Here is a 24,166-nt window from a genome sequence, read left to right as displayed (position 1 = left end):
ATTTTTCAAAAATCTTTTTCTTATTTTTATACTAAATTTTCGAAAATAACAATAACAATTAATGTTTTGATTCAAAAATTTCAAGTTTGTTACTTGCTTGTTAAGAAAGTTTCAAACTTTAAGTTCTAGAATCATATCTTGTGATTTCTTGTGAATCAAGTCATTAATTGAGATTTTAAAAATCAAATCTTTTTCAAAAACTAATTTCTATCATATCTTTTCAAAAAAAATATCTTCTTATCTTATCTTTTTCAAAATTTGATTTCAAAATATCTTCTCTAACTTCCCAACTTCTTATCTTTTCAAATTTGTTTCAACTAACTAACTAACTTTTTGTTTGTTTCTTAACTTTTTCAAAACTACCTAACTAACTCTCTCTCTCTAATTTTCGAAAATATCTTCCCTCTTTTTCAAAAATTTCTTTTTTATTAACTAATTATTTTTATTTTTTTTTAAAAAAAATTTCGAAAAAAAAATCACTAACATTTTTCAAAAAACCATTTTCAAAAATCACTAACTCCTTTTCAAAAAAATATTTCGAAAATTCCCCCTCTCCCATCTTATTCTATTTATTCATTCATATCCTAACATCTCATCTCACATCTCTAGCCTCCTCACAGTTGTGTTTCTTCCATTATATTACATTCTTTGTCTCCCCCTCTTCTTCTACTCACACAGGGATCCCTATACTGTGGAATAAAGGATCTCTATTATTATTATTATTTTTCTGTGCCTTCTTCTTTGTCATATGAGCAGGAGCAAGGATAAGAACATTCTTGTGGAAGCAGATCCAGACCCTGAAAGGACTCTGAAGAGAAAATTAAGGGAAGCTAAAATACAACAATCCAGAGATAACCTTTCAGAAATTTTCGAACAGGAAAAGGAGATGGCAGCCGAAAATAATAATAATGTAAGGAAGATGCTTGGTGACTTTACTGCACCTAATTCCAATTTACATGGAAGAAGCATCTCCATTCCTGCCATTGGAGCAAACAAATTTGAGCTGAAACCTCAATTAGTTTCTCTGATGCAGCAGAACTGCAAGTTTCATGGACTTCCATCTGAAGATCCTTTTCAGTTCTTAACTGAATTCTTGCAGATATGTGATACTGTTAAGACTAATGGAATAGATCCTGAAGTCTACAGGCTCATGCTTTTCCCTTTTGCTGTAAGAGACAGAGCTAGATTATGGTTGGATTCTCAACCCAAAGACAGCCTGAACTCTTGGGATAAGCTGGTCACGGCTTTCTTAGCCAAGTACTTTCCTCCTCAAAAGCTGAGCAAGCTTAGAGCTGATGTTCAAACCTTCAGACAGAAAGAAGGTGAATCCCTCTATGAAGCTTGGGAAAGATACAAACAGTTGACCAAAAAGTGTCCTTCTGACATGCTTTCAGAATGGACCATCCTGGATATATTCTATGATGGTTTATCTGAGCTATCAAAGAAGTCACTGGACACTTCTGCAGGTGGATCCATTCACCTAAAGAAAACGCCTGCAGAAGCTCAAGAACTCATTGACATGGTTGCTAATAACCAGTTCATGTACACTTCTGAGAGGAATCCTGTGAGTAATGGGACGCCTATGAAGAAGGGAGTTCTTGAAGTTGATACTCTGAATGCCATATTGGCTCAGAATAAAATATTGACTCAGCAAGTCAATATGATCTCTCAGAGTCTGCATGAAATGCAAGCTGCATCCAACAGTACTCAAGAGGCATCTTCTGAAGAAGAAGCCTATGATCCTGAGAACCCTGCAATAGCAGAGGTAAATTACTTAGGTGAACCTTATGGAAACACCTATAACTCAACATGGAGAAATCATCCAAATTTCTCATGGAAGGATCAAAAGCCTCAACAAGGCTTTAATAATGGTGGAAGAAACAGGTTTAGCAATGGCAAACCTTTTCCATCATCAACTCAGCAACAGACAGAGAACTCTGAACAAAATGCTTCTAATTTAGCAAATCTAGTCTCTGATCTATCTAAGGCCACTGTAAGTTTCATGAATGAAACAAGGTCTTCCATTAGAAATCTGGAAGCACAAGTGGGCCAGCTGAGTAAAAGGATCACTGAAATCCCTCCTAGTACTCTCCCAAGCAATACAGAAGAGAACCCAAAAGGAGAGTGCAAGGCCATTGACATAAGCGCCATGGCCGAACCTGTGAGGAGAGGAGAGGACGTGAATCCCAAGGAGGAAGACCTCCCGGGATGTCCAGTGATCAATAAAGAGCTTCCCTCTGAGGAACCAAAGGACTCTAAGGCTCATCTAGAGACCATAGAGATTCCATTGAACCTCCTTATGCCCTTCATGAGCTCTGATGAGTATTCTTCTTCTGAAGAGAATGAGGATGTCACTGAAGAGCAAACTACCAAGTTTCTTGGTGCAATCATGAAGCTGAACGCCAAATTGTTTGGCATTGATGCTTGGGAAGTTGAACCTCCCTTGTTCATCAATGAACTAAGTGATCTGGATCAACTGACATTGCCTCAGAAGAGACAGGATCCTGGAAAGTTCATAATACCCTGTACCATAGGCACCATGATCTTTAAGGCTCTGTGTGACCTTGGTTCAGGAATAAACCTCATGCCCATCTCTGTAATAGAGAAACTGGGAATCTGTGGGGTGCAAGCTGCTAAAATCTCACTAGAGATGGCAGACAGCTCAAGAAGACAGGCTTATGGACAAGTAGAAGATGTATTAGTAAAGGTTGAGGGCCTTTACATACCTACTGATTTCATAGTCCTGGATACTGGAAAGGAAGAGGATGAATCCATCATCCTAGGAAGACCTTTCCTGGCCACAGCAAGAGCTGTGATTGATGTTGATAGAGGTGAAATAGTCCTTCAATGGAATGAGAACTCCCTTGTATTCAAAACTCAAGGATCTCCCTCTACAACCATGGAGAGGAAGCTTGAAAAGCTTCTCTCAAAGCAGAGTCAACCAGAGCCCCCACAGTCAAACTCTAAGTTTGGTGTTGGGAGGCCACAACCAAACTCTAAGTTTGGTGTTGAACTCCCATATCCAAACTCTAAGTTTGGTGTTGGAGAGTCTCAACAAAGCTCTGCACATATGTGAGGCTCCATGAGAGCCCACTGTCAAGCTATTGACATTAAAGAAGCGCTTGTTGGGAGGCAACCCAATGTTTATCTAACTCTTATTTTTATTATTTTTCATGTTTTCTTAGGTTCATGATCATGTGGAGTCACAAAATAAATATAAAAATTGAAAACGGAATCAAAAACAGCAGAAGAAAAATCACACCCTGGAGGAGCATCTGTCTGGCGTTCAGCGCCAGAACAGAGCATGATTCTGGCGCTGAAGGCCCAAAATGGGCAGCTTCTGGGCGCTGAACGCCAGAACAGGCATGGTTCTGGCGTTCAATGCCAGAAATGGCACACAGATGGGCGTTGAACGCCCAAAATGGCCACCAACCTAGCGCTGAACGCCCAGAGTTGGATACAAAGGCATTTTTACATGCCTAAATTGATGCAGGGATGTAAATGCCTTGACACCTCAGGATCTGTAGACCCCACAGGATCCCCACCTACCTCATCATCTCTCTTTCCATTCATGATCATCCCTTCCTTTTTTTTTCCATTTACCACTCACATCCATACACCCACTTACCTTCAAAAATTCAACATCTCTTCCCCACCCAATCCCACCCAAAAGGCCGAATACACACAGCCATCCATCTCCTCCATATCCTCTTCTTCTTCTATTCTTTCTTCTTTTGCTCGAGGGCGAGCAACATTCTAAGTTTGGTGTGGTAAAAGCATAGCTTTTTTGTTTTTTCCATAACCATTGATGGCACCTAAGGCCAGAGAAACCTCTAGAAAGAGGAAAGGGAAGACAAAAGCTTCCATCAAGGGTCTATAGCTCAGTGGTAGAACATTTGACTGCAAATCAAGAGATCCCTGAGACACCTCAAGGGATACATTTTCTTCCACACAATTATTGGAAGCAACTAAGGGTGGAACATCAAGAGCACTCCTTCATCCTTCATGAAATCAGAGAAGATCTAAAAGCAATGAAGGAGGAGCAACAAAGACAAGGAAGAGACATAGAAGAGCTCAAGGACATCACTAAGGTGGACTCATTCCTTGTTCTTACTTTCTCTGTTTTTTCGTTTTATATGTTATGTGCTTATCCATGTTTGTGTCTTCATTACATGATCATTAGTAGTTAGTAACTTTGTCTTAAAGTTATAAATGTCCTATGAATCCATCACCTCTCTTAAATGAAAAATGTTTTAATTCAAAAGAACAAGAAGTACATGAGTTTCGAATTTATCCTTGAACTTAGTTTAATTATATTGATGTGGTGACAATGCTTCTTGTTTTCTGAATGTATGCTTGAACAGTGCATATGTCTTTTGAAGTTGTTGTTTAAGAATGTTAAATATGTTGGCTCTTGAAAGAATGATGACTAGGAGACATGTTATTTGATAATCTGAAAAATCATAAAAATGATTCTTGAAGCAAGAAAAAGCAGCAAAGAACAAAGCTTGCAGAAAAAAAAAAGGGCGAAAAAAAATAGAAAGAAAAAGAAAAAGCAAGCAGAAAAAGCCAAAAGCTCTTAAAACCAAGAGGCAAGAGCAAAAAGCCAATAACCCTTAAAACCAAAAGGCAAGGGCAATAAAAAGGATCCCAAGGCTTTGAGTATCAGTGGATAGGAGGGCCTAAAGGAATAAAATCCCGGTCTAAGCGGCTAAACCAAGCTGTCCCTAACCATGTGCTTGTGGCGTGTAGGTGTCAAGTGAAAACTTGAGACTGAGCGGTTAAAGTCAAGGTCCAAAGCAAAAGAAGAGTGTGCTTAAGAACCCTGGACACCTCTAATTGGGGACTTTAGCAAAGCTGAGTCACAATCTGAAAAGGTTCACCCAATTATGTGTCTGTGGCATTTATGTATCCGGTGGTAATACTGGAAAACAAAGTGCTTAGGGCCACGGCCAAGACTCATAAAGAAGCTGTGTTCAAGAATCATCATACTGAACTAAGAGAGTCAATAACTCTATTCGAAATCTGAAGTTCCTATAGATGCCAATCATTCTGAACCTCAATGGATAAAGTGAGATGCCAAAACTATTCAAGAGGCAAAAAGCTATAAGTCCCGCTCATATGATTGAAGCTCTGTTTCATTGATAGTTTGGAATTTATAGTATATTCTATTCCTTTTATCCTATTTTGATTTTCAGTTGCTTGGGGACAAGCAACAATTTAAGTTTGGTGTTGTGATGAGCGGATAATTTATACGCTTTTTGACATTGTTTTTAGTATGTTTTTAGTAGGATCTAGTTACTTTTAGGGATGTTTTTAATAGATTTTGTGTTAAATTCACATTTCTGGACTTTACTATGAGTTTGTGTGTTTTTCTGTGATTTCAGGTATTTTCTGGCTGAAATTGAGGGACTTGAGCAGAAATCAGATTCAGAGGTTGAAAAAGGACTGCTGATGCTGTTGGATTCTGACCTCCCTGCACTCAAAGTGGATTTTCTTGAGCTACAGAACTCGAAATGGCGCGCTTCCAATTGCGTTGGAAAGTAGACATCCAGGGCTTTCCAGCAATATATAATAGTCCATACTTTGGCCAAGAATTGACGATGTAAACTGGCGTTCAACGCCAGCTTTCTACCCAAATCTGGCGTACAGCGCCAGAAAAGGATCCAAAACCAGAGTTGAACGCCCAAACTGGCACAAAAACTGGCGTTCAACTCCACAAATGGCCTCTGCACGTGCAACACTTAAGCTCAGCCCAAACACACACCAAGTGGGCCCCGGAAGTGGATTTATACATCAAATACTTACTCATGTAAACCCTAGTAGCTAGTTTATTATAAATAGGACCTCTTACTATTGTATTAGGCATCTTTGGACGTCTGGTTCTTAGATCAGAGGGGCTGGCCACACGGCCATGCCTGGACCTTCACTTATGTATTTTCATACGGTAGAGTTTCTACACTCCATAGATTAAGGTGTGGAGCTCTACTGTCCCTCAAAGATTAATGCAAAGTACTACTGTTTTCTATTCAATTCTTCTTATTTCGCTTCTAAGATATCCATTCGCACCCAAGAACGTGATGAAGGTGATGATTATGTGTGACGCTCATCATCCTTCTCCCTTATGAACGCGTGCCTGACAAACACTTCTGTTCTACATGAAATAAGCTAGAATGAATATCTCTTAGATCTCCTAACCAGAATCTTCGTGGCGTAAGCTAGAATGATGGCGGCATTCAAGAGAATCCGGAAGGTCTAAACCTTGTCTGTGGTATTCCGAGTAGGATTCAATGATTGAATGACTGTGACGAGCTCCTAACTCGCGATTGCAGGGCGTTAGTGACAGACGCAAAAGGATAGTAAATCCTATTCCAGCATGATCGAGAACCGACAGATGAATAGCCGTGCCGTGACAGGGTGCGTGAGCATATTATTCACTGAGAGGATAAGATGAAGCCATTGACAAGGGTGATGCCTCCAGACGATTAGCCGTGCCGTGACAGGGCATTGGATCATTTTCCCGTGAGATGACCGAAAGTAGCCATTGCAAGTGGTGATGTATCACATAAAGCCAGCCATGGAAAGGAGTAAGATTGATTGGATGAAGATAGCAGAAAAGCAGAGGTTCAGAGGAACGAAAAGCATCTCCATTCGCTTATCTGAATTTCCTACCAATGATTTACATAAGTACTTCTATCCCTATTCTTTTATTTATTATTCGAAAATTCCATAATTATTTTATATCCGCCTGACTGAGATTTACAAGGTGACCATAGCTTGCTTCATACCAACAATCTCCGTGGGATTTGACCCTTACTCACGTAAGGTATTACTTGGACGACCCAGTGCACTTGCTGGTTAGTTGAACGGAGTTGTGTCCACACATAGAGCCACAATGAGGATTCAATACAATTATATATTGTTAATCACACACAAGTACAAAGAACGTGGAACACAATTTCGTCCACCACATTCCCTTATGACAGTTGCCTGTTTATGGATTAGCGATAACATAGGGTGAATATCTGGTGAAAGGAAGTTTAGGATGCTTAGTGAGTTTTTATTGTAATGCATTGTATTTATTTGGCACTTTTACCGTACTGGGAACCCATGAGTCGGGAGTTCTCATTCCATATATATCTTTTGTTTTTCAAATACACGTCAAAGTGCTCAGAAGTGAGTTGTGATTCATCTAAGAGACGGCGAAGATCTTTACATTCTCTACTTTATATTTTGATTAGAATCTCTCCACCTTTATTTTGAAAAATTTATATTATGTATTGAACTCTTCTGAACTTGCCTATAAAAGCTTTCATGTTTTATTTGGGAAAGATTAGGAGGTACTGTTATCAACGTCTTTTATAATGTACCCTAGCCGACCTAAATTTCGTGGGTCGTGACTAGTGGCTATTTACTTTATGTATCTATATACTATCTTTTCCTTGTTCTCCTTAATGCCTTTATCTGTATATAGCCTTTAACGCCACGCCTTATCTTTTAGTTGTCGATGCATGAACATACGACTTCGTGATTTTATTTTTACTCTTTTCAGGCTTCTCGTTTTAATACTCCTTTCAATTATACTTATAAACTATGTATTAAAAATCCACCTTGAGAGTCGTACCACCTTATTATCATTGACTTATGACTCGAATATAAAAATTTGAATATTAGGGTATTACATTATACCTTTTAATTTTCCTTTCAGCCCAACATTTCTTGAGTAGTCCTATTACCTGATGTTAGAAAAGGTTCAAATTTTAACATCATATCTTGAAAATATAGGAAGAAGAAAATGAAGCTTTATGTGTGGTATTAACCACGAGATGTCATTGTATTGGAGCAATTGGAATATCTTATAAGGATTAAGTTTTGCTTAATCAGGCATAATGACAAAATTATAGAGTCCATGTGCACACACAATCATCAAGTTTTCTTACTCATTAAATATTTGCAAATTAGATATAAAATTATTAGGGGTTAGGATCAAATTATACTTAGCTTGCATAACCTTCGCAAAAGATATGCTATTTAGAATATATATTGTATCCATTTAGTCGTTGAATTGTAATTATGAATAATAATGATATCTTTGCCAACTTTCATCAAAATTATTATATGTTTTTAATTAAAACGTTTGCTGACAGATAATTTAACAATTAAAAATACTATGTGACCAAGTTAATTTTATAACTAACTATATAACTAAGTGCAATCAGAAGCTTCGAACCCCTTTATTTCTCTTTTCTTCATACATGTAACCTCTGTGTCTTCTTTCTCCTTCTTTTCCATTTTTTTTTTTTGTTCTGTTTCTCTTATTTTCTTATTTGTCTCACTAAAAAAAAAAAAAACAAGAATAACAAGAGGAAAAACAAAAAATGCAAAACAGAAAAGACCAAAACAAAAAAGAAGGAAAAAAAACACAATAAAAAAAAATTTCTGTGTTGTGTAGTAAAATATTTTGTATTTTATAGTAAAAAAATTTTGTATTTTTTATTTTCTCTATGTAAATATTTTATATTCAATTTTACAAATTTCTAAGCTTTTATTACTGAAAATTTCTATTTTTTTTTAATTGTGGGAACAAGTTTTCTTATAATAAACATTTGAAAAAAAAGGGATAAGTACGATTTTGGTCCCTTAAGTATGGGGCCAGAATCGAATTCGTCCCTCTTCTTATTTTGCCATTAAAATCGTCCTTAATGTTTTTTTTCGTATTAAAATCGTCCTTTTTAATAAAAATTTTTGTTTTATTCCTAAACTACCCTTATTCCTATTTTAATAATAAAAATTATAAAATAAAAAAAAAACAAAACGGGTGTTTGGGGAAGGGGGGAAGAAAACGCGTGGGTGGGGAGGGGAGGGGAGGGGAAGGGAAGGGGGGGAGGGGAGGGGAGAGAAGGGGGGAGGGGGCTGGCGCCGGGGAGGGAGCAGCTCGCTGCTGCTCGCGTTGCTGCCGTCAGACCCTGTCGCCGCCGTTCGTGCTTCAGTCGCCGCCACCATCGCACCGTTTGGAGCCGCCGTCAGACCCATTGAGAGGGGTCACGGGCTTGGAGCCGCCGCGCGTTCATCACCACCGCGTCCTCGCCGCGCTGCCGCCATCGTCCTCACCACGCTACCGGGGGGTGGAGGTGGAAAGAAGGGGGGAACAGGGAGGTCGCCGCCGTGACCTCCTCGTCGTCGTCGCTTGCGCTCCGCTGCTGGTCGCCGCCTCGCCACTGCTGCTCGCCGCCTCTGCTTCTTGCTTCGATTTCTTTCTGCTTCGTCTTCTGCTTCTTGATTTGTTGAATCTTTGATTTGTTGATTTATCTCTGTTTGTTGTTTGCTGTGGTGGTGGTGGTGGTGGGGGTGGAGGGGAAGGGAAGAGCGGGGAGGGAGGTGACGTGGGGTGGGGTGGGGGTGCTGGGAAGGGAAGACAGGGAGGGGGTGACGCGGGGTGGGAGTGGGGGTGCTGGGAAGGGAAGAAGGGGAGGGGGGTGACGCGGGGTGGGAGTGGGGGAAGGGAAGAGGGGGAGGGGAAGGGGGAGGGGAGGCGAGGAGGGGGTGGGGGTGGAGGTGGGGGGAAGGGGAGGGGGTGGAGTTGGGGGGAAGGGGAGGACGACGCGGTGTGGTGGTGGTGGTGGGGGGAAAGGGGGCGCGGGGTGGTGGTGGGGGTGTGGGGGTGGGGGTGGGGGTGGTGGTGGGGGGTGGGGACGTAGGGGTGCTGGGAAGGGAAGACGGAGAGGGGCATTTTTGTCCAAAAAAATAAAAAGGACGATTTTAATACGAAAAAAAACATTAAGGACGATTTTAATGGCAAAATAAGAAGAGGGACGAATTCGATTCTGGCCCCATACTTAAGGGACCAAAATCGTACTTACCCCGAAAAAAAACTATAGAAATTTTTGAAAAAAAACACAGAAATTTGTGAATAAAAACAAAAACTCTACATTTTTATTTCATCTCTTTGATGATAAACACATAAATTTGAAAAGAAAAACACAAAAAAAATTTTGGATTTCTATGTTTATTAAAACATAATACTATGTTTAGTTTTTATACAAAAATTCTGTGTTTTTGTTGTGAAAAATTATGTATTTTATAATTAAGAATTCTGTACTTTTTTTTTCAATACGAAATTATTTTGTGTTAGCTTAATAAATTTCGGTGTTTTTATTACTAATATTTTTACGTTTTTTTTATTTTGGGACAAAAATTTTTTAACAAATTTTAAGAAAAAAAACATTAAGAAATTTTTTAAGGAAAAAGAAGTTTTTGTCAAAAAAAATTGTACTTCTATTTTATTTATTTTTATTTTTCTTCTTTAATGATGGATTTTTTTCATTTATAAAATAAAAAAATAATTATTTCCTCCAAAACGATTTTCTAGCTTTATTTTCTGAAGTACAATTTTTTTTTTTTTGGTATTTACAGCAAGTTCGCTGTCCCTCCGATTTGTCGCTTTCTTTTTCCATTCTCTCCTCTGAATTTTCTCTGTAACTTTTTTCTGTCTTTTCGACATCCATGAAGTTTAGTGTGGATGACTGTCTCAGTTCCAAGTTAGTAAATAATAGTCTGATGTTTTATGTTAACTTAGTTTACTGTTTACATGTTAGATAAAGTTGTTAGTTATAGATCGTTTGTTAGTTAGAATAACAAATTTGTTGTTTATTAGAATAACAAATTTACATGTTGTTACGGCCTGGCCCAAACTGAATGTGGGTCGGCCCGACCTGGGCCCCACCCGACCCGGACGGTCAGAAGCAGGGCGCCCGATTGCCGACCCGGACACGCGTTCCTGACAGCTTCGCTACAGCTGTGCAAGGGAGGTCTCGAAGAAGGTGGGCCTGCCCTTGCAGGGCCCACCTCTGACACGGTATAAATGGGGAAGGGCCTACCCTTCTCCCAAGGTACGTCACATACCACTCAATCTTTACTCGCCTGCACACTTCACTGACTTGAGCGTCGGAGTGTCTTTGCAAGTGACACCCCCTCTACATCCGAAGAGCTCGGGACCTCGCCTACCCTCAGCCCAGAGACGTGCGACCAGACGACTTCCCCTTCTTTGATCAGCATATCAACCCAACCCGTCCGGTATCCGACCTACCGAACATTGGCGCCGTCTGTGGGGAGCTAGTCGCATGGATGGACGTTGTATTGGGCCCGGGAGAGACAGGCCGCAGAGGGGAACCCTCCGCGACTTCTCCCCGACCGCGCACGAGGTCCCCTCCAAGACGTACCACCCGATCTCTCGAAAAACGCCCTTTCGGGGGAACTGGCGACAACCACGCCAGAATAATGCAGGAACTACGTCACAGGATGCAAGACTTGGAACGTCGGCTAGCAGACCGGGAACACGACCAGCACACCCCAGAGCAAAGTCATTCTCGTTCTCACTCAAGGAGCCATTCGAGACGCACAGCCAGCCCTCAGGCTGAATCCGAGAGCGCTGGGGAAAGAGGACGCGCGAGAAGATGCTACGACCCCCTCATCTACGCCAGGCACGAGAGGTGGCGTACGACGGATTGCAACCACGAGGACACTCGTCAGGAGGACGACAAAGGGAGAACAACGAGAACGCGGGGACCCGTGATAATGGGAGCGACTCCATTTCATCGTTCCATCCTCGAAGTCCGACTGCCAAAACACTTTGACAAGCCAACGGACATGAGGTATGACGGAACGCAAGACCCGCTGGCACACCTCACGGCCTTTGAGGCCAGGATAAACCTGGAGGGAGTGGGAGACGAGGTAAGGTGCCGCGCTTTCCCGGTCACCCTGGCGGGACCTGCAATACGGTGGTTCAATAACCTCCCGCAGGGCTTAATGACCAGTTTTGCGGACATCAGCCATACCTTCCTAGCCCAATTCACGACTAGAATTGCAAAAGCAAAGCACCCAATCAACATGCTTGGAGTGACCCAGCGGCCCGGAGAGACGACCAGGAAATACGTAGACCGATTCAACGACGAGTGCCTGAAAATAGACGGGCTGACGGACTCAGTTGCGAGCTTGTGCCTGACAAACAGACTCCAGAACGAGGACTTCAGAAAGTACCTCACCACGAAGCCGGTGTGGACCATGCAGGAGATTCAATGTGTAGCCAAGGAGTACATCAACGACGAAGAAGTTAGTCAAGTCGTGGCCGCCAACAAACGGCAGCCCACTTGCAACCAAGACCGGCACCGCGGGAGCAGAGAAGGACAAAAGGAACACGCCAGGGACGGCGGTCCGAGCAAGGCACCCAGACCATTTCCTCGTGTCGGGAAGTTCACCAATTACACTCCCCTCACCGCACCAATCATGGAAGTTTATCAACAAATCGCCGAAAAGGGAATCTTGTCGAAGCCCCGACCACTAAAAGAACGAACAGGGGAAAACCGAAGCCTCTACTGTGACTATCACAAGGGCTATGGGCACAAGACATAGGATTGCATCGACCTGAAGGACGCATTAGAACAAGCGATCAGGGATGGAAAGCTAGCTGAATTCTCCCACCTCATTAGAGAGCCGAGACGACGGAATCGCGACCACGACGGCGAAGACAGGACACGGGCAGCAAAGCGACGCCAAGAACTGGAGGACGACGACCGAGGCCTCACGATAGTGAACGTGGTAACAGTTAGAAATGCGGCACCTAGGTCAAGGTCGGCACACAGGAAAGATGCCAAAGTTCTAGCAGTCTCCTCGTCCTCTGCACGAAGCACGAGGAAGCACCCATCCATTTCATTCGGCCTGGAGGATCAATGGTTCGACGAAGTCGGAGAAAGCCCTCCCATGGTCATAACGGCCAGAGTAGGAACCGGTCTCGTCAAGCAAATCCTTGTAGATACGGGGACAGACTCGAACATCATGTTCCGCAATGTGTTCAACGCTTTAGGCCTAAGGGACGCCGACCTACAGACTCACCAGCACGGCATCATAGGGCTCGGCGACCATTTCATCAAGCCGGATGGCATAATCACCCTGCCGACCTCATTGGGACAAGGCCAGGGGAAAAGAACGATAATGGCGGAGTTCGTGATCCTACGAGACTCCACCGCCTACAACATCATCCTGGGAAAAAGACCATCAACGACCTAGGAGGAGTCATCAGCACAAGGATGTTGGTAATGAAGTTCATAACTGAAGAGGGGTCAGTAGGATCTGTGAGGGGAGACCTGGAAATGGCAGTCGCTTGTGACAACGCCAGTCTCTCGTTAAGAAAGAATTCTAGGGAAGCATCGGGGGTATTTCTCACCGACTTGGATGCCAGAATTTACGACAAGCCCAGGCCCAAACCAAAAGGGGACCTGAAAAAGTTTAGGGTCGGGAACTCGAAGGACAAGTTCACGTTCGTGAATAGGAACCTCCCCCATGAATTAAAAGAGCCCTTGATGGAAATGATCAGAGCCAATGGCGATTTGTTTGCTTGGACACCTGCCGATATGCCGGGGATAGACTCCGGACTCATGTCACACCGCCTAGCCATCAGGTCAGAAGTCAAACCAGTGGCTCAAAGGAGAAGAAAAATGTCTCAGGAAAGGGCAGAGGAAGTGGCCAGACAAACGGCCAGCCTCCTTGAAGCAGGGTTTATCCGGGAACTGGACTATTCTACCTGGTTGTCAAATGTGGTCCTGGTAAGAAAGCACAATGGGAGATGGAGGATGTGTGTAGACTACTCTGATCTCAACAAGGCATGTCCCAAGGACTGCTATCCCCTCCCCAACATTGATGCACTCGTTGACGCAGCCACGGGGTACCGGTATCTGAGCTTCATGGACGCCTACTCCGGCTACAACCAGATACCGGTGCACCGGCCAAATGAGGATAAAACGGCGTTCATAATGCCAGGAGGGACCTACTGCTACAAGGTGATGCCTTTTGGCCTGAAAAACGCGGGGGCAACGTACCAGAGGCTGATGAACAAAATATTCAGCGATCTTATTGGCAAAACGGTGGAAGTCTACGTGGACGATATCCTTGCGAAGACCGCCCGACCTGATGACCTCCTAAGCGACCTGGAGAATGTGTTCACATCCCTCCGACAACATGGCATGAGGCTCAACCCGCTTAAGTGCGCCTTTGCCATGGAGGCCGGAAAGTTCCTGGGGTTCATGATAACCCAAAGGGGAGTGGAAGCCAACCCCGAAAAGTGCCAAGCGATACTCCAGATGAGGAGTCCGGGTTGCATCAAAGACGTTCAGCGGCTGGCGGGAAGGCCCACCGCATTGTCCCGATTCCTCGATGCATCGGCAGCAAAGGCCCTACCCTTCTTCAACCTGATTTGGCAGGAAGGATGATGACCTGGGCCATCGAACTGTCCCAATACGATCTGAGCTACGAACCCCGACACGCGATTAGGGCACAAGCAATGGCGGACTTCCTAGTGGAAGTAACCGGAACCGAGGACACGAGCACACGGTGGAAGCTCCATATGGACGGAGCTTCCAACCAGACGGCCGGGGGCGCCGGGATCATCCTAGAAAGCCCGGCCGGAGTCATTTATGAAAAATCGGTTAAGTTCGAGTTTCCCGTATCAAACAACCAAGCAGAATACGAAGCCCTTCTGGGGGGCTTGGTTCTAGCTCGGGAAGTCGGGGCCACAAGGTTGGAAGTATGCAGCGACTCGCAGGTCATCACCGCGCAAGTAAATAGAAGCTACCAAGCCAGAGACTCGCTGCTGCAAAAATACTTGGAAAGGGTCAAAGAGCTGAGCAAACAATTTGAGGAGGTCACGGTCCAACACGTCCCAAGGGAAAGGAACACACGAGCAGACCTCCTATCCAAGCTGGCAAGCATGAAACCTGGAACCGGCAACCGCTCCCTCATTCAAGGCATCACGAAAGAGCCCGCAGTTGCTCTACACCTGACCAAGATGAGCCCCTCTTGGATGGACCCCATCACAGATTTCTCGAAAAACGGCAAACTCCCTGGGGATGGGAAGGAAGCCAAAGCGTTGAGAAGGGAGGCTGCCAAGTACACGGTCATACAGGACCAGCTATTCAAAAAGGGACTCAGCCAACTTTTGCTGAAGTGCCTACACCCCGACCAGACGGACTACATGCTCAGAGAAGTCCATGAGGGATGTTGCGGCCACCATATCGGGGGCAGAGCCCTAGCAAGGAAGCTCATCCGAGCTGGATATTACTGGTCGTCAATGATGAATGACTCCAGAGAATTCGTGAAAAATGCGCCAAGTGTCAACAGAACGCCAACTTCCACAGGGCGCCAGCTTCCGAGCTGAGCCTACTGACGTCTTTCCGACCTTTTGCACAATGGGGAGTCGACCTCTTGGGACCCTTCCCGGTTGGCCCAGGGCAAGTCAAGTACCTCATAGTTGCCGTCGACTACTACACCAAATGGATAGAGGCTGAACCGCTGGCCAGCATATCCTCATCCAATTGTAGAAAGTTCATGTGGAGGCAGGTGATAACCCGGTTCGGAATCCCGAAAATCGTCATTTCGGATAATGGGATGCAATTCACCGATAAGAAGTTTGCAGAGTTTCTCACCGGCCTGGGGATAAAACAGAAGTTCTCCTCTGTTGAACACCCCCAGACAAATGGACAAGTGGAGTCCGCAAATAAAGTCATCCTGCTAGGCCTCAAGAAGCGTTTAACTGACGATTAACCTGAGGAGATTCTATTCGTAGCTTGGGTACACCGGTTAAGCGGCCTGACGAGCTAGATAACCTTTTAATTTCCAGTGATTTACTTTTATTAAGTGCCTACCATGTTCATAAACTTGTTTAGCTGACGATTAATGTTTACTTGTCTGAATTCTCCCATCTACTATTCCCCAATATGTATCCCACACCATCGCGTTCTTCAACGGCAACCCGGGACTGATCACCCCGGGAGCCAATCGAATCATAGCCATAACAAACGGCCGCGATAATAAGACCAAGACGGTTTCAACCAAGTTACCAACACAAACGGTAAAACGGACACAAGCAATAAGTCCACACCGAAAAAATGGTAACAAAACAAAAAATGCTACTGAACAAAGCAAGATAAAGGCGATAATTATAAGCCGACCAGGCGACCACTAAAGTATAACAAAAGTTAACGGTCTCAACAAGTGTTCTACAATCCACATAAAAAGCACAAGTTACAAGAGTTCACTTTCGGGGCATGTCAACAATCTTACCGTCCTAAATTGTTTTGAAGACCCCAATCGCCGACCTGTCGAAGTCTGGGACCACGATCTTCACCTGGGCCTTGAGAGCCTCTTCGGTCATGAAGATCGCATTCTTTCCCTGCTCCTTGACCGCCCTATGTTTCCTTTTTAGCTCTTCGGCCTCAGCTCACGCAGCCTCAACCGACGAGACGGCTGCGTCATGCTCCTTCTCCAGAGCGACCACCCGACCTTGCGCGGCGCTAATCTGGATCTCTAGAGTCATCTTCCGTTCAGTTAAATGGGAGACGGTGGCATCGGAGACCTTCATTTTTTCCTCAAAGGACGCAGCCTTCTCCTCGGCATCCTTGCGCCCCTTCTCTGCCTCGGACAGTTGTTCCTGAAGCCTTTCGACCTGGGCCTTGAATTCGTTGTTGGCCTTGGCAGCAGTATCAAGCTTCCTTCGTAATGCCTACATGCCCGACAACTCGAACTCGGCCTTCCGAGCTATCACCGCTCCGCGGAGAAGGGTGCGGTACATCCACCTCGCCTGCCACGCGAGTTCGGTACCAAGAAAGTGATCCTCCGTACCAGGAATCAGTTGATTATCAATAAAGGCCCCAGCATCGAAGTTCCTCTCCATCACGGTGAGAGTTCCTTTCGGGCTGGAGGATGCCCTCTGCCTCTTGAGAGTAGGGACAAGCTTCAGATCGTCATACTCCCGATGGGTAGAGGACGACTGTCTAATACCGGCCGTCTCCTCGGGAATAGGAGAAGCCTGCATCCCGGCAGAATTCTTGTCGGACATCTCGGCGTCCCAAGGCGAAGGTACAGCTTGATCCTCCTTCTCCTCGGTAGGGTCTTCCGACTTCCCGGCAACCTTCTCGTCAGCCTTCTCCTCGTCGCTATCCTCCAAGAAGGTCTTAACTAAACCTTCGAGCCCAGTTACCGAAGCAGACATCTCCACTACAACAGACAAACAAATATGTCAGTCGTGAAGTCGGCGATAACAAATTAAACGATAAACAATACAAAAGTATAAGACAAAACAGCTCACAAATATAACTCCTGGCGACCTCTCGTTCACCCATAAGGAGGTGGGGGTTCACGTGGTTCTTTCCAAAGACCGCCCACAACACGTCAGCAATTCTCTTATTTACAGCGGACATCCCCTTATAGGTCACCTTAATAAAGGTGTTGGACCCCGCTCCGAAGCTCCAATACGTCGGGATGAGGTGTTCCTCCTCCAACGACAACCAAAAGGGATGGCGACCTTTGGCAGGACGGACCTTGAAATACTTATCCTTGAACCCATGATAAGATTCCTCGAACAAGCCAAATATCCTCCGACCCTGGGCAGATCGGAAAGACAAGAACCCTTTCCTCGCTTTCCCCTCCTTGGAAGGGTTAGTAAGGTTGAAGAAAAAGAGAAAGACGTCCACAGACACCGGCAGCTCGAGATATTCACACACCATCTCGAAACAGCGGATAAGAGCCCAACTATTCGGATGAATCTGCGACGGCGACACGGATATCCGACTAAGAAGCGTCATCTGGAAGTTGGAAAACGGTATGCGAACGCCCACCTGGGTGAACATGGCTTTGTAAAACCAAATCCAGTCGGCAACCCGGGGGGAGTGAAAATTAATCTCATACAGCCGTTCGTGGGGGGCAGGAACGAAGACGTCATAATTGGCCTCCTCGTCTGTCCCCCCACACAGATACTCGGCTTGCCGGAACTCCGTCAACTCCCCCTCGTCCATCTGATTTGGCGAGTCCTTCACATCCTTAGTCACCCAGGCGTAGAGGTCGTAATTTGCGGCGGAAGGAGAAGCCCGGAAAATGATGCGAGGCATACCTACAGTGGAGGTACCATTCCGTTAGTCTATGAGGTTGGGAGTCCAGAAAAAGCCCAAAAACTATGTTCGTCCTATTCAACAGTTAAGATCAAGCATGGCTAAAAGTTATCTATCATGCAAGCTACCTAAAAGCTATCTATCATACAAGCTACCTAAAAGCCTACCTTGGAATGGTACCCCTACCCTAACGCATCTACTTGGCATTAAAAAGTCATCTACCAACAAAAATCAAACAAAACAGCAAGAACACAGAGCAAATACAAGCAACAAACGTATAACAATGAAGCAGAAAAGAGAAAGGATCAAAGATTACCTGAATTGGTTGCGAAAACTGAGAAGGAAGAAGGAAAGATGCACGAGGATGCTAGAACGACGCCCTGAGATTTTTTGAGTGAAGAAGAGGGAGATAGTAGGAGCAAGAGTGGGAAGGAAAAAAATCAAAACAAAACTGTTTAAAACTGTCACCCAGGAAGCGCGAAAGACCTGGGGGCAAAATAGTCTTTGTATACAGGGTTTTCCAGCCCATTATGAGCATTAAATACCCAGCGCGAAGAACGAGGCAACAAGCAGTCGTTCCAGCAATGAACAGACACGCGCGCAAGAGGCACGTCCCCTCCACGGACGGCCAACCTGGCGACAACGCACGAAAGGAGAGATGACACGCCACCAACGATCCTCACGGTCGTTACCGGCGCGTCGGGGGCACTGTTACGGGCTGGCCCAAACTGAATGTGGGTCGGCCCGACCTGGGCCCCACCCGACCCGGACGGTCAGGAGCAGGGCGCCCGATTGCCGACCCGGACACGCGTCCCTGACAGCTTTACTACAGCTGTGCAAGGGAGGTCTCGAAGAAGGTGGGCCTACCCTTGCAGGGCCTACCTCTGACACGGTATAAATGGGGAAGGGCCTACCCTTCCCCCAAGGTACGTCACATACCACTCAATCTTTACTCGCCTGCACACTTCACTGACTTGAGCGTCGGAGTGTCTTTGCAGGTGACACCCCCCTCTACATCCGAAGAGTTCGGGACCTCGCCTACCCTCAGCCCAGAGACGTGCGACCAGACGACTTTCCCTTCTTTGATCAGGATATCAACCCAACCCGTCCGGTATCCGACCTACCAAACACATGTTAGATAGTGTTGTTATATTAGGTATATTATTTTATGTCACTGTTTTTTAGTATAGTGGCTATCTATCATCATATTAAAGAATATAGGAAGTATATTATTAGATAATTTAGTTAGAGGTATAACATTGTGTTGTTAGTTATAAATTAATTACTTATATGATGACGTCAGTTAAGTAGAGTAAGCTTAAAATTAGTAGGTTTATAAGCCATTTTTCATCGGAGGCATCGGTGGGTGGGAGCAGCACCACCAGGGACGGACCATTGAGGAGTTATGTGAGCAGATACTAGGTGTTGTTCCTGTCCCAAAGGACAGACAGTCACAGACGAAGTGGACTGTCAAGCTCACTTGGTTCCACAACACGGTTTGTGGAGAGTTAGAGCAGGATGCCACAGAGGAGCCGCTGATGAGGTATACGAGAGGATACATCATCAGTTGATAGGCGGTATCCTCTTTCTCGATGCATCTGACTCTCGGGTGCATATCAGGTGGCTTTCCCTGCTGGAGGACCTTGATGCATGTGGCTGGTTGTTGTGGGGTTCGGCTGTGCTGGCATGGCTGTATCGCCAGATGTGCCGGATCACAGAGCATGGTCAGCGCAACTTGGGAGGACGCGTCAGCTTGATGCTTTCTTGGGCCTACCACCGTATTCCGTTAGTATGGCCTGATGGGTTTGATGCTCGTCGCTTTTCCCTGGTCGACATACATTAGTCAGCTTTTTGTACACGGCTAAATTATTTAATGACGAATAAATAAACCGAAAATAAATCTTACCTGGCAAGTACATCTGCATAGCGAATAACCAAGGAGGAAGCTCTTTGTATGACTCTTCACAATCGCCATATATTCTAGCGATGACTCTCTGTTTTGCAAGCTAAACCTTTCTGTACGATGCCTTTTAACCAAAATGATTCTCCACACCTCTTTGTAGAACCCTGATGCTGATTGTCAGATCGGCCTTGACCATCGTGAAAATGTGTTGTGCAATGACTTTCGAATCCAACCTACGATGATCTTGCCCCATCAAAGTTTGCATGCAAGTATGAGGACCATTGTATCTCCTAACCTCCCACTTTTCTTGCTTTCGGCGATATGATATAAGTATGCTCCAATTACAACCGGGTCTGAACTAGATACATCTTGCGTTGTACCTCCAATGGTCACTCTCTACTATTTTGTACTCCACAGTCCTCCTGATGCTATAATGCTTAACTGCCAACATGACTTCTTCCTTGCTCCCAAATTGTTGTCCAACCTCAAACTCGTTGCTTGGGTCTTCTTCAGGACCTCCTTGGGTAAACGAGCAATCCGAAGTCAGTGCATCGAGATTTAGCCTAGTGAAATGATCCAGCCGGTCATATGGTTGAAAAATGGCAGGCTGTGTCAGAGCAATCTGTGTGTCACCGTAGTAGTTCATATCTTCTTCCCCATCACCATCATCAAGAATTTCGGGTGGTTCTTTGTCAGCATCCTCTGCATCATCGTGGTTGACTTCATACTGCTCCATCATCGGATCCCTGATAGCAAAACCGTCATGACTTTCAAGATTGTCATCTATTAAGTTAACATTACGAACTTCAACATTAGACCCCTCCTGACTACCCTCAGGTGGCATATTCAGATATACCATCATCCTTCTGATAGTTCGTCTAACAACGCCACCCGTTGGACTATCATTGACAATATCTGCAGATGATCCTCGGCCACCAAAGTCAACAAGAAACACATATAACTCCAACAGATGAATATTGCATTGGTCCATCGGTTGTGCCACGACCTTATAAGCCGTACGTCTTCGTCGTCGCGCAATGGGTACCTAATTCAAAACAATAGAAATGTCGCTCACAACGACGATCTGATAAAAATACTAGTAACAGAGACAAAGACAACACAATTATAACATACATTTTATAAAACAAATTGCCATCTAACTCGGTCGAAAATCTGTAGTAAATTTTTTCACCCTTTTAGATTCCTGTTGTCCGAGGGCATGCAATATCAAACTCTTCAAAGTTGTTAAACTGTTGACTTTTGCTATCATATACGTAATTATCGGCTGGCCCGATCTAAAGACAATTGAACCTTCTTCATCATACACTATTTCACCATCGTAATGAATGGATAACAATGAATTTCTTGACATCGTAGCCATAACGTTAACTGTGAGAAAAAAGAAAGTAATTAGAGAAGTTGTGACTGCTTGATCTCCCATAGGCTTACTTTTATCTCCGAACTCAACATAGAGTTCACCGGAGAGTGCGACGAACTCTATATAAATTATAGTGTTTGCCGGGAGGGACGGCAAACTTGCTGTAAATTCCAAAAAAAAAATCGTATTTTTGAAAATAAACCTAAAAAATCATTTTGGAAAAAATAATTATTTTTTTATTTTATAAATGAAAAAAATTCATGATACAAAAAAATTAATGATAGTCGTCTCTAAAAAATTTTTCAAGAACACAAATTTGTGAATAAAAATACAAAATTTTTTATCCTTTTTCTCTTCCTCTTTCTCCTCGTGCTCAGCTCCTCTCTACTACTACTTCATTTTCTCTTAATTTCTTTTGACGAAGAAGAAACATAAAAAAAAATAAATAAATAAATAAACATAGAAGCAACAAAAAAAAAAGGTTGTGTAATTGAAATATGTGATTTATTCACACATTTCGTGTGGATAATTATTTTAAAGACAATAAGCTATTGAACCAATTTAGTTTAACTTGAATATAAAAGAGACCGATTCACCTAGCACTATTATTGTAATAATAATTTAGCAAACAATTTTCAAAAAATATAAAAGAAAAACGAAGGGGCTACTTGTTTAGTTGTTGTGAAAACGCTTTCTTTTAGCTTTGGAAGGAAAACATGTTTAAATTATACCCAATGGTTTTTACCTAGAGTTTTAATTTTAGGCTTAATTAGTCTGTTAGTCCTTATAATTTTGTAAAATTTTTAATTAGATTCCTATACTTTTTTTTCTTTTAATTAGATCTTGCATCAAATTTTTTTTTTAATTAGATCCTTGTTAGCAATAATTTGTTTAATTTTATAAAGATCCAACTAAAAAAAAATTTGGTGTAGAAACTTAAATAATAAGAAAAAAAAAAGTATAGAGACCTAATTAAAAAAAATTTTGGTACAAAGACTCAATTTAAAAAAAAAAGTATAAAGACTTAATTAAAAATTTCACAAAATTATAAAATTCAATAGAGTAATTAAACCTTAATTTTATATCGTCCTTCTAAATTGTTTACTTTTGCCTCAATTCGGTAAAATTAAACAAGTTAATTAGAAACATTGCAAGTAAATGTGAAACAATTCAAAACCTCCTTTAATTTCCTTCTTCTAACTACCTCACCACCGCCAAAGCATTTTTGTCACAAGATCTTATTATTTCGTTATTTGAAGAAGATATGTTTAATCTCCATGCATGTGAATTGTGAAACCAATTATTGCTGGGACCCTACAATCATCACCATACAAACAAAAAAAATCCGGAGAAGGATAATGGATTAATGGCGGAGGTGGATATGCCATTCCAAGCTTATCCCCCTATAAATTATTGTTTAATGTAAGCGTATTGCTTTGTTCTATAACATTTTTTAATCAAGATTTTCTATTTTATAATAAAAATATCATGTACAAAATATATTTTTATCACAAATTTAGTTATAATTTTTTCACTTTTCATCTCACTATTATGTACCAAAAAGATTTCCTTAATAGTTAAACTTTCCTCGATGTTTTTTTCGAATTAAATTCTTTGTATTCATGTGTACGTACATCTGTATAGCTGTATATTGTGTGGTAAAATATGACATGCATTTTAGTGTATGTTTGGGCGCCATTATTTTGTTAAAAAAAGATCTTTTTTTAATGAAAAAAGATCTTTTTTATTTTTTAACGTGTTTGGCAAATTTCTAGTAGTAAAAGTAAAAGCACTAGTAAAATCAAAAAAAGATCTTTTTTGAGAAGATGTAATTTACATCTTTTTTTAAAAGATCTTTTTTCCTTAAAAAAAAGATGTTTTTCGTGTAATAAATGAACAAAAAAGTACTTTTATATTGTTATATCCAAACATAATTGATAGATAAAAAGACCTTTTTACATTAGATATCCAAACATAAAATTACTTTTACTTTTCTATAAGATCTTTTAAAAAAAGATAATTCAAAAAAAGATCTTTTCTCAAAAGCTCACCCAAACAAGTCCTTAATAATAAAGAAATAATTGATTATGATGATAATGATTTGAGCTGATGATAATGACGGTGTTGATGATAATGACATATTATTATTGTAATAGAAGATTTGTTATGGACGACATATAATTTGTGAATATTTTATGAAAGGGAAGGTAGAAAAATAAAATAAAATAAATTACTAATTACGCTAGACCTAATTAATTCAGAGCTTGTTGATGAGAAGAAACAGCATAATGGTGAAGGTAGAACTGTTAATTGTTTTCATATATCAAAATAATAATTAAAAAATCAACTCCTATCTAAGCATATGTGTTTTTGTTCTGGGCAAGAATAACAACTCCAGCGTTATAATTAAACGAAGAGCAATGCGAATGTTAAGGACCAACAATTTTTATAATTGGTAGTCATTAAATAGTTATTAATGATGATTTAATAGTGTGAGATTGGTGTGAAATTTCATCTAATGACTCACATTTTTCTGCTGGTTATATGCTGGCCAAAATTCAATAAAATTACTGGCACCCTAGACTTTTTCTTAAACGAATATATCACGTTAAGAAACGTAATAAAGATTAACGTAAATACCATTAAAAATGAATAAATTTATTAATTCTGAAAAATTGTTAAATTATGACAGTAAAAATAATACATTAAAAACGGTAAATGTCTAATAATAATTATATCAAAAATGTATAATAAAGAGAAAGAAAAACTCAAAGGTAACACATTATTTTTTCCACAACTATCATTCAAAAACACTAACAACTTAAGTATTGAAATATTTTTGCAAATTGTCCTCCTAACCTAATTCCAATACAGCTCAGAATAGAATTTCCAAATTTCGTTAATTCGTAATTTCTATAAAAGGTACGAACAGTTTTATATTATTATTATTAT

General features: G+C 42.3%; 1 protein-coding gene and 1 non-coding gene across 2 annotated transcripts; one reads left to right on the top strand and one right to left on the bottom strand.

Annotated features, from left to right (window-relative positions):
- Positions 1-1,282: 1,282 nt before the first annotated feature.
- LOC148544104 (small nucleolar RNA R71) lies at positions 1,283-1,390 on the bottom strand. The gene has a single exon (XR_015900676.1). It is a non-coding gene; the product is annotated as a small nucleolar RNA R71 (small nucleolar RNA).
- Positions 1,391-12,725: 11,335 nt separating this feature from the next.
- On the top strand, positions 12,726-15,591 carry LOC148544103 (uncharacterized). Its single transcript, XM_088498867.1, has 3 exons — positions 12,726-13,988; positions 14,090-15,160; positions 15,388-15,591. The coding sequence occupies exons 1-3, from the start codon at positions 12,726-12,728 to the stop codon at positions 15,589-15,591; spliced, it is 2,538 nt and encodes an 845-aa protein (XP_088354993.1).
- Positions 15,592-24,166: the final 8,575 nt, after the last annotated feature.

This window comes from Arachis ipaensis, chromosome B9, assembly GCF_059453495.1.
Source record: "Arachis ipaensis isolate K30076 ecotype BB chromosome B9, ASM5945349v1, whole genome shotgun sequence".
NCBI lineage: Eukaryota > Viridiplantae > Streptophyta > Magnoliopsida > Fabales > Fabaceae > Arachis > Arachis ipaensis.
Note: the sequence above shows the minus strand (reverse complement) of the source record. Positions and strands in the feature narration are given on the sequence as shown.

Coding starts and splice junctions, on each gene's coding strand:
- LOC148544103 (XM_088498867.1), top strand. CDS start 12,726: ATGGTTCGACGAAGTCGGAGAAAGCCCTCCCATGGTCATAACGGCCAG. Junction 13,989..14,089: donor TCCTAAGCGACCTGGAGAAT/GTGTTCACATCC, acceptor GATAACCCAAAG/GGGAGTGGAAGCCAACCCCG. Junction 15,161..15,387: donor TCGTGAAAAATGCGCCAAGT/GTCAACAGAACG, acceptor ATGTGGAGGCAG/GTGATAACCCGGTTCGGAAT.